The sequence below is a fragment of the Capricornis sumatraensis genome, chromosome 14 (genome assembly GCF_032405125.1).
Source record: "Capricornis sumatraensis isolate serow.1 chromosome 14, serow.2, whole genome shotgun sequence".
Taxonomy (NCBI): domain Eukaryota; kingdom Metazoa; phylum Chordata; class Mammalia; order Artiodactyla; family Bovidae; genus Capricornis; species Capricornis sumatraensis.
In genome coordinates this window covers 27,687,558-27,698,982 of record NC_091082.1, presented here as the reverse complement: position 1 = coordinate 27,698,982, position 11,425 = coordinate 27,687,558, and the positions used below count along the sequence as shown (strand labels likewise).

The 11,425-nt window shown below is 37.3% G+C and overlaps 1 protein-coding gene across 1 annotated transcript in view; it reads left to right on the top strand.

Moving 5' to 3' along the window:
- Positions 1-5,972: 5,972 nt before the first annotated feature.
- The window catches only part of ESRRG (estrogen related receptor gamma), a 240,935-nt gene continuing 235,482 nt past the window's right edge, over positions 5,973-11,425 (top strand). Inside the window, exon 1 of the mRNA XM_068986026.1 lies at positions 5,973-6,028. Within this exon, the coding sequence (XP_068842127.1) occupies positions 5,973-6,028 (56 nt within the window). The remainder of the gene's footprint in view (positions 6,029-11,425) is intronic.

The following is an 11,425-nucleotide window of genomic DNA, read 5'->3' as shown; positions in this document are numbered from 1 at the left end:
TAACATTTATGGAGGGCTCACTGTGTGAAGGATGACTGTAAAATGTATGATCTATACTGAAGCACTTTTGAGAGTGTAAGCAGTGAGTACTATAAATGTTTAAGCCAGGAAGGAAAACTGGCACAGCCAGAACGTCCTTGGCCCACGGGACCATATGGTTCCCCCAACTAGGACCAGATACTCTGCTAAATCAGTTTAACTCGTGTAATCCCCATAATAATTTTTACATGGTTGCTATTATTGTTCTTCCCATTTGGTAACTGAAGAAAGTGAGACTTATGTGGGTGATTGTGACTTTAGGTCCAAAGCCTCAGCCTTCCTAGTTGCAATCTGAACCCGAGGCATGACCCCAGAGTAGGTTATTACCACCTAGCTAGAGGGTTTCCAGTTACCTGACTTCTACCAGGCATGACAAACACACACATCCCTGATTCTTTCGCCCTGGTAGAGGGAAACAGATTTTTATGAAGTATGTTCATTTGTGAGAAGGAACTTCCTAAGTGTGTCAGAGAGTTCTAAGATCCAAAAACAGCATGATCACCTCTTTAGGCCTGTTCATATGACACGAGATGCTGAATATCTCACTTTTTTTAAAAAAAACTGCTGTTCCTTGGAAAATTTGGACAAAAAAGTTCACGGAAGCAGTAGGAGAAGAGAACTTTCAAACAGTGTTGTTGTTCATATACATCAGGGGAAAAAAAAAATACTTTTATTCATGTGTCATGAATCGATCCATTTTCTTAAACTTCAAATACACTGTGTGTTGAATGGAATGATTAAGATGGATAAATTGATCATTTTACTGGTTTCACAGCAAGTGTTGCTTCCTCTGAAATCTGTCATATTTGTTTCACGTCTGTTCCTGTTCTCTCTCCATTCCCACCTCCTGCCCTCCTCACAGAGTGAAGCTACACTTTATTTTGGACAACACTATCACACACATGATTGAGTCAACAATTTATGGCTTTTAAAAATAGGGATTTTGTCCTCTCTTAGGTTTATTGTTTATCATAATCATCTTTCAAGTGAAAAGGCTAATTTACTCTTTCTATAGGAATATTTTAAGCTTGATTATCATAATATTACAGCTGCCTGAAAAGGTCTAAAACGGGATATTGACCTTGAATGTTTTCTGCATTTAGCTCATGGTGCTTAACATTCAGGAAAGAATATAACTGCAACTCATTTATTAACATGTAATCTCAAAATGTTAACTATTGCTCTGGAAATACATGCCATGCAGATTATAGAAAGCTTGTAGAATATGAGAAAATGCACTTGGTATTTTACGGGGGTTAAGTGTGTCAGAAATACAACACAACTAGAGCCAGTTTTCCCATTGGAACTACTGTAGTTTATAATTTAATTTTTACTGACATTTCACCATGTATATGATTAGCTTGACAAAATGAAAGTGAAGTAATCCTGAATTAATTAAACAGAATTGCCTCTGTTAGTTTCTCTGTCTTCCTTTGATTCTTTATTTTTTTCTCCCCACTTTCACAAACACACTGGGAAAAGAGTTCTGTGTATTCTGGAAGTGAGGTAATCACTCCCCAGAGAATGGGCTTTGTTTTACATGGACTTGGTAATTTGGGAATGGGATGGATACATAGGACAAGAGGTTTGTCAAAAGGAAAGGTTTTTATTAGTGCCTCTGTGGAAGCGATCACTTTCAGTAGAAATGATTGCTTCTTGCCAATCGAGACAATAATTTAAATATCAAAGCCTGTGCCCTAGAAATGAAAAGCAACAGAAAATGAGGTTTGATGAATGGATAGAGGTTTGGTGGTGATATAAAGTAGTCACACTGACTTCGAAAGAAGTCTTCATGTTCTCAATGGGAAGGTGGCTTCTTAAGCAGGGTTACAGCGTAAAAGAAATCTCAAAGCACAAATGAAGAACCAAGAGACACAGAGACACACAGCTCATGAGGTGGCAGAGGGGACCCTGAGGCCCAGGCCTCTGCTTGTCCTTCAGGCTTCTTTTTCCAGAGATGGTCCTTGTGGATTTTCTTTTGGAGTTAAAGATAGTAGTTTGTAAAAGTCTCAGTTTGCTTTTTGTAGTATATTATACTACACACAATATATTCCAGACAGCAGGGAAGATGGTTCCAAAAGTTAAACAGATTTTCAAAGGTTTTATGATCTTGAGAAAGATCTGCAAAAAGTAGATTGCAGGGCAATTTGAAAATCTAAATTTGCAATGCCTTGTTTAGTTTGAAATACTTAACAAATGGCAAAAGCGCAATACAGAATCAAGATTTGCTGCAGAGTGTGTGGCAGCGATAAATATTTTCATACAGATGAGTCCTGTTAATTTTCAGAAAAGGAAGGTGGGGATGAAAAATAGCTATTAGCATGCAGTGATCGCAGGACTAAGCGTTCTCCTCACCTTCTAACATCATAAGAATTCACTGTTTCAGAAAATGATTCCGACTCAATACAGTAAAATGTCTGTTATAGACAACAGGAATCTACCTTTTGTTTCCACTCAGTTTTGTTTGTTGCTATTTCATTCTTTCAAGCGGAAATGAAGGCTATTTTCTGCTTAGCATCTGTGCTTTCGTTGGGGCCTAAGAATGAAGTTGTTTGGATATTAAACTGCATTGTTTAAAGAAGAGACTGAAACTGTGTGTGGATCCAGGGTCTGATGCCTAATAGACTGATGTTAACTAATTTGTTAATATTCTTTGCAAAACACTCATAGGGGTCCGTTTGTCTGGTTCCATTTATCCTGCTTTGGGTAGACTCCTTGTGGTAAGATTGTGAAGTGTATGGACTGGTGAGCAAATATATCTATTTATTCTGGGCTGGTGATCTGTCCATTTGTTTCATTTCCCCCCCAAATCCTTTGTAGTTGATTCTTTAAAGCTTATGCTCAATATTGCACATGGTATGTTTATTTCCTGTAATTATGCTCTTTCCTCCTTCAAGGTGAAAAAAAACTCTGTGACTAGGGAAGATTCTAGAGATGACTAAGCTGTGCGTTTATAAAACATTCTGGAAGCTGTCTCGCAAGTTTAGTGCAGTAGATATTATTTTAAATTTTAAATTGGTTAAGCTAGATTCAAGACAGTAGGTGTAATCTTAGGTCCTTGACTTGTAGAGGTGACACACTGATCCCTAGGGAAAATAAACCAGCTTTGCAAACCTAGTCGTTCAGAAAGCAGCTAGTTCAATGGACACTGCACCTTGCATAGATGAAATATAGCTAGTGAACGATCTGGGGATCACACCGTGCATGTTTGTACAAGGATCTCTGTGAGCACAGAAAAAAGACTTACATATGAATATGAGTCTAAATATGTTTAAAAACAGATACCAGCAAAATCAAACGGTTCAGAATGGGTCAAATAAGTACCCTAGAAAAAATAAAGACATTCTAGGAAATAAAAGATAACTCTCAGGAAACATGGTGACTTAATGTCCATCGGTAAATTACTGACTACAAATCTTGTCTTTAAAAAGCCATTTCAAAGGAGTAATAAACAGGTTCTGTCACAGTATGATAATGCAAAGAAACTGAATAGAATACAGTATTCTGCACAGGTGCAAGAGCTGAATGTGCTGAGTACATTAAGATCCACTGAATACGTTAAATGATTTTTATTTTTTTAAATGTCCCGGGACAAAATAAGGGAAATTTTATTTGCTGTATCTCTTCTTTTAAAAATGTTTACAACTGGATTAATTACCCTGAGAATTTTAGTTTATTCACAGATTAAGATAGGAATCCTTGAATCAGAGATTTGTTTTCCTGTCTTTCTAAAGCAATATTAGTTTCCATATTTCTTTTCTCGTATTTTTTTAAAAAAAATCATGTTTCTTTTTCAAATGCCTTATTTATTTTTTAAATTATAAAATGACTACACGTCTCATTTTCAATTGAACAGACAAATCTCTTTTTTCTTTTTCCTCGGGTGTCTGCAGACTTCCTACATCTCAAAGCTCTTTTAATTCACTGCTCACCACCAAATTTACATCTTAATTGCAGAGTTCACATTTAACAATATAGACAGCGTAATGCTACTGGTAATTAAGCTTTCACTACCTGCTTTTCTACAGTATTCTGAGGCATAGTTTTTGCTATGGGAGTTCTCCACTGGAAACTTGTATGCCTTTAGACCACAAACAAAAGGCATCAGGCCCATATCTTTAGATATGGCTACATACATGGCAAGGAAATTGCTTTCTTCTGTGGGGGAAACCAAATCATGTCTGTCATTTTTATATTCTGAATGTTAATGTGGCTGTTCTATTTTAAAGGCCTAGAAAATTTGAGAGGGTGGAAGAAAGAGTTGAATTCTGATCTAGTGAATTGAACACAGACTGGATATATGAACTAATTTATTTTGATCTCAAAGATTAGACTATTTATATCATGTCAGACTTAATAGGAAAAGGGTTGGTAAGCAGTAGAGCTGAATTATATCAAAATTTCGGGTCATAAGGTAGCAGTTATCTCTTTGCCATAAATAGCTGGTAGCTATTACCATGTACATTTGCTAATATAAAAAGATCCCGTATTTAAAAATAGGACTTAAGCAAACTCTTTGTTATATGGAAACTAAAATCAGGCTTATACACTGTTAGAGAAAAAACAACCTTCTCTTCTTATATTCTGTCTTTAAAAAGCACTTCTGTTTGAAACTCATGCTTATAATGACCAAACTGTGTGATGATTTACAAAATGTTTCTGAGTTGATTTTTTAAAGCATTCAGGGTGTGTTATGTATAATTGACAAATACATAAACTACATTTTATTTGAAAGCTGATGTTTGGGGTAAAAATCATATGTGTTTGTATATGTTTCCCAGTTTGGAAGCTTGTATTGAAATAAATGTATGACTAAGAACACTTTCAGTGCACTGGTTAGCACTGCTTTCCCTACAGGAAAAAAAAAAAATGCAGTCTTTATTTTGTTAAAATGCACTGAGATGTTTTCAATGCACTAGCTACCCAGCAGCCCTGTCTCCTACTCCTGAAACTGCAGGAGCCAATTTGTCCCGCAGTTGTTTTATCTTTGTTTTGAAAAGCTATACATTGTATATCTATAGGTAGAGAGAGGGGGAGCAGGTAAAGAAATATTTACATATAGAATTTACATAGGCATTTTCGAAAACTGCATTGAGGCACTCTCCTCTTCTGTAGTGATGTAAAACTGCAATCCACCTCAGAGGACGATTCCCACTTCGCATGCCCGAACAATTTAGAAGTCATATCTTGGATTTTTTTTTTTTTTTTAAATGCCCCGTCTAGATCAGAGAAACAGACAACACGATGACGGATCAATGAGAAAGTACAGCACTCAATAAGCAGGAGCCCCCTCCCCGGTGGAATCAAACACAGACAACGGCAGGACAAACTTCATTCTCTACCTTCCGCAGAATCCTTTCCCAAATTAACTCTGAGAGTCTGCGTGAGTTCTTCTGGGCAAGGCAAAAAGAGATCTTGGGTGAGAAACCCAAGACAGATCCCTCCGGGGCTTGGAGGGTTAAATTAGTTAGGTTTCTTTTCTAGCTTCCCACGGGAGGAGAGAAGAGAGAAAAAGAAAGAGCAAGCAAGCACGGGCCTGGCGCAGTATCTACCGGGAGCGTCCGGATCTCTGGTCCCCGCTCCCTTTTCTCTCGCGCTCAGTTTCTAGCCGGGTCGCGTCTCTGCACCCTTCGTACCTGCCTGGTTCCGCGGCTCCTCGCAGCCTCCCGTCGCCTCCCTCCTGATTGGGCAGCCGCCCCCCAATCGGCTGCGCGCCTGGGCCGGTGGGACTGCATATGTTAAGCTCTACTTCATATTAATAAGCTCCAATCGGGGCTTTAAGTCCTTGATTAGGAGAGTGTGAGAGCTCTGGTCCCAACTGGCTGTGCCTATAGGCTTGTCACTAGGAGAACATTTGTGTTAATTGCACTGTGCTCTGTCAAGGAAACTTTGATTTATAGCGGGGGTACACAAATAATGGTTGCCGGTCGCACATGGATTCGGTAGAACTTTGCCTTCCTGAATCTTTTTCCCTGCACTACGAGGAAGAGTAGGTACCTTTTTCTTTCCTTTTTAAAACTCGTCGTGGGGGTGCGCGTGTTTGTGTGTATGGCGGGGGCGGGGGAGAGGGTGGTTTGGGGGGTGGACGGAATGGATCTTGGCGCACTGAATCAGGTAATGTCCTGGGTATTTCGTGTGCACGAGTGCTTGTTTGTGTCTGTCTTGTGCCTTTTGTGTTGAGGGTGATCTCCTAATTCAGGAAGTCGAGAATTGTTCTCTGACTACAATGTTACCTTTGAGGCAAAGCTCAGTGACTGTCAGTAAAACAGCTGTGTGACAGTCACTTCTTATTCAGGTGCTAAGAATAGGCACTTGGCACAAATGCTTAGTGAACTGTTAAAATGCATCTTTTACTAGGACCCATTTTCCCAAGGAAAGATGTTTTAAAATACAATATTCAAAATGATTTATACTATTGAGTGCCTCTTATGTATTTGCAGCTTGACAGATATTTTCAGCTCCCCGACATTTCTTACCGCTCAGAGTTAGAGGCAAAATTGCACATTTACTAATTCTCCTTCAGAGAACAATTTAAAAACTAGCCCTATGCAAGCCGGGGCTAGAATAATGTTATTTGCATGGTTAGCATTAAGTCAGCACTTAACTGACAAATCAGTCCATTAAGTAACATGAGATTTTTCACACGCTATAAATATTTAAAGGGAGAAAAAAAAAAAAAACTAAAGAAGAAACAGTAGTGACTTTTTAAATTTCTCCTTGAACAGACGATGCTGAGATTGTGGATTTGTTTCATGTATCATGTCCAGAAAATGCAGAAAAGTACTTTTGTCCTTAGATGCAGTTTCATTCGTATTTATGACTATCTTTATGCCCATGGAAATATACATATTTGTATTGCTCAGGGTCGGGGGGAAGTGAGTAGGGGGTAAAAGGAGTAAATCAGGCATTCTTGGGTAAAAATGAGTAGGTCATAAACTTAATTTCAACCCACTGTTAAGATAAAATACTAGTTTATCACAGTAACTGTCACTGGTTCCTCTTTCTGTTGAGTCAGTTATATGGCTTTGCTTTCCCATTACAGTAATACCAACTGTTATAATTCTGAAAAGAGTGCTCTTGGCAAACAGTTCTCCCTAGATTGTGAAGAAAACATAAAACCCTCGAGAGGAGGAGGTCATGCATTATAGGTAGATGTCCACTAGCGGTCCTTAGTGACTGCATATTGCCTTGCTTTGTAATTAAGCAAGAGATGAAAAGTGACTTGCAGTCTCAGTGGCTCCTCATATGTTTGAGTGTGTGTGTGTATGCCTGTCTGTAGACGTGCTTGCACGCATACACACTCACACCAGGAATGTTAGCCCAGGGATGGACTTAGGAAGAACCGAAAGATTGGAAGGCAGTGCTTGTGTCAGTTGCAAATGCTCCAAGGAAGAAACCTTAAATTGTGTGAAAATAAAAATGAAAAATAAACAAAGGTAGGACTGCCCACTCAAGTGGAGTTTGAAGGTTAGTACACCTGAGGCTGTAGCACTGGAGAATTTAATACACCTTCATGTCAGGAAGAATGCATTATCCAAGCTCACCCAATTCAGAACTTTCTCTCATAAATAAATAAACAAAACAAACTTTAAAAATCTGCCTTCTTCCCCTAGCCTTCTTTGTAAAATAGTTTCCTTGAATTTAACTTCTTATAGCTAATTTGAATAATTAGTTTCAATAAGCCTCTTAAAGCAGATGCATTTAAATGAAATCAGGACACATGTCCTTTTGGCTTTGGCGCAAGATTCAAACTAGCTTTCCTTTTTGGCTCAATTAAAAGTCATCTTTAAAAAATACAGATTTATTGTTTGGATGCAGCTCTGATGGTTACGTGGTTCACTGGACAGACAGAAAGATCTAATGCTTAGTAACGCATCTGCCTCTCTGTCTCAATTAATAAACCACAGAATTTATACATGCTATTAATATTCATAGTAATTGTGCTGGGTTAAACCCCATCACATGTGTGTATACACAGAAATGAAACCAGAGTTATGCAGTTTCAGAGGAGAATATTGGACAATTTCTGCTGTGGAGGCTGTTGAAAAGATTCCTTCAATTTATTGACCACCATTAGGAGAGCCTAAAATGTTAACCTATAACTATGTTTTTTTTTTTTTTTTTAATTTTGGGAAATGTGCCAGTGCATTAAAGAGCATAATACTTGAAAGCTTGTTTCACATTTAATAGCAGTAATAACTGATAGCATAAATAGATGAAAATAATATATCTGCTCATTTTGACATATGTGTCAGTCTAATCATTCTAAATGAGTGTGCTCATCACGGTTCTCTTTCAACCTCTGATTAAAATGTAACATTGACTACAGGATTATAGAGCGGACTTAATTTTACTGACTGTTTTAGCAGTTGTCACAGCTGTTGGAAGAAGGAAAGGCAATTGAAACACTCCAAAACAGGCAAGGCTAGGAGGGAACAGTTTAGTATTTGAATTTCAGCCTGATCATGAAAATCCAGACCTGATCATGAAAATCCAGACCTCAAAAATTAAGCAGATTTGTGTTTGTTTTTTTAAAAGTCCTGTTTGGAGCTATGCAAGTTTTATTTTGTAAGGTTTACTCTTTCTGCTTCAGAGTTTTGATTCTTTTCTCTGCCTCATCACTCCTTGTTAAAAGCTAAAGTAAATTGAAATACAACTATCCAAAAGTAATATTATAATGTCAAAATACATGGGATAAACATAGGCTGGAAGGAAAAATGTATACAATAACAACAACAACAAAAAGCCTAAATCAGAGTGGAGGCAATTTTCTAAAAAAGATAGGAGCTTGCTGAAGTCACTTTAGATGTGATATTATTTGGGAACTATGAACAGACTGTTTAAGTTTATTTTTCAAAGAATGAATACTTAAACTGCAGACATGGAGCTCATGTTACTTTTCTTCCTGTTTCTTCTCTACAAATCTGTTGAAAACACCTGCAGCCTTAAAGGTAGGGGATTTCAGATGATTTTTTTGTAGATTGCTGGAAGTGACAACTGGCTGCACTTAGGGTGAATGTTCCTGAGCTGTGGATTCTCGTAACCTTGCCCATCACATCCCTAAAGTGAACAGATTAATTCTGTTTCTCTAAAAATTAAATAACCACATATCCCAAACTACGTATGGTCGAAATATCCAGACAGTGTGAATTATGTAACATATGATTTTCTCCTTGGAGTAAGCAAAAAAAGTGTTCTGAGTTAAGAGAATCAGTGTTGAATGGGAGTGGTGAGTAAGTGCTGGACACCCTGGGTCTCACTAGCCCTTTGTGTCAGTGTATTTATGTATTACCCTATACACACTGGGTGGTAAGTTTAGAAATCCTCCTTTTGCAGAAAGGGCTGGGAATCAGCTTCCCATTTCCTGGTTAGAGGCAAGGGTGATGGTGTTGGCTGGTTCTTACAGTGATGGTTTCTCATCTTAATGTGTTTATGGCACTGCTGCTTTATTTACTGAGCCTAGTGTGTTGCAGTGGTAATTAACCCATGTTATTAGCAAAGCCCTTGTGGATATCCATTAATTCTCTTGCATGGATGATCATTTTTCTAGTGTTTTCCCCCTAATACGGCATCATTGTTCTTTTTTTTTTAATTCTAAATTGACGGCCTTTGATATATTTCTTTGATTTAATCTGACCTGTGATATATATTGGTCATCTTATAAAGAATGGTATTGTAATTCAGCTTTAAAAAATGCTAATAGAAGCCAGAGAAAAGATTTTTTTTTCTGTTGTCCTTCTTTTCAAAGCAAAAAAGAAAATAAAGATTTAGAAAGAAAATAATACAGGAAATTAGTTTTCATTCCAAATTTTCTAGATCTTAGAATTTGTGTTATTTTGTGTCTTTGAGGTCTTTGAATAATGTTTTTACTGAGTTAAGAATAGTTTAGGCATTTTTGTAGAATATTGAGCCAGTAGAAAAATACTTGTGCTTCCTGTGCTAAAAAAAGATAAGGACCATCTCATTAGCCAGGCCATACTTTTGCAATTAATTTTAGGTCCATGGTGCTATTCATCAAAGGGGGCAGGTAACTTCTCTATGACTCTGTTTAACAATACTTTCACAATACCTCACTCCTTCAAGAAGTACAGACAAAGAAGAAGCCCTTTTTTTGGAAGGTAGGCATAATGCCTAATCTCAAGTCCGTATCACTTGTGAAAAATTTCTCAACATTTGTCTTAGCCTAGTGACTAAACAAAATATTTCTTTGTTTGACTTCCTAAGTGCTGTTCGGCACTGAATGCTTTGCTTATGTTATTTCATAAAAATAAATCAAAATCTGTGCTTAGGGTTGATACTTGGTCACACAAGTGGCAGTTGATAGCCATGATTTCTGTGACAGCAATTAATATCAAATAAACTTTTCAGAATCACCCACCAAGCGTTTAGAAATACGAGGAGAGCGTTGAGGTATCTCAGTAGAAGTTTCAAGTCATTGCAGCAGATAAGCTCTGCTCTGAATTTTGCTTCATAGCAAATTCATGGAAGAGAGAAACAATACAGTGTTGATCTGTCGTAAGTGCATATGAGCTCCGGCCCTAGCCAGCTCTCTGGAGAAAATCTTTGATTGCCCTGGCCCAGTTTGTTCAGTTTTTATCTCTTTTACATCCACTGGCCTTGTATTAAATTGTCATTGTCCTAAAGCACATGAGATAGAAATGAATTGCTGTTTTCTACATTCTCTGACAGTGAAATATTTAGGTTCTCTTTCTCCAATCATACTTGTATGTGTATTTGAGAGTCCGGGGATGACACCCAGCGTCTCTGCCTCTTGACATTCTCTCTTACTGCATTTTGTATATTTTGCTGTTGATTATTATTTCCATAGCCATGTGTATTGGATGTCCATGGTCTCTCCCATTGTAAATAAATAGCTATGCATACGCTACTTTAAAATCCAAAGCAGTCTGTAGAATATACTACACACATGTGTGTGCATTTATGTGCATGTATAGTATGCAGGTGAAATACATATATAGACATGGGAAGAAGTATGTATGTAGAATATAGGTGTGCTGCTGAGAGTGTTCTTGTGTATTTATATAAGAAAGTGGATCTCAAGTGTTTTTCTAATCAGCTAGTGTCTAGTTAAATTTCCTGGGCATCATTTTAACCTTGAGTTAGTATTTCAGGTATTTACCAAGTCTGATTTTAAACTAAATTGGTTTAGCTGCTGTATAAATGACAGGTAACAGGTAACCTAATATATTAATTTCTTTCTGATTTTATACATTTTTAATTATCATTTTGAAATTCAGTATATAGAAATCATAAATAATATATAAAATAGGAAATAAGCCACTAGTATTAAGTACATAATTTAATGGTTTGGGCCCATATCCAAGAACCAGTTTTGAATTAGCTCTTAGCTACATTGTTTTCTTAT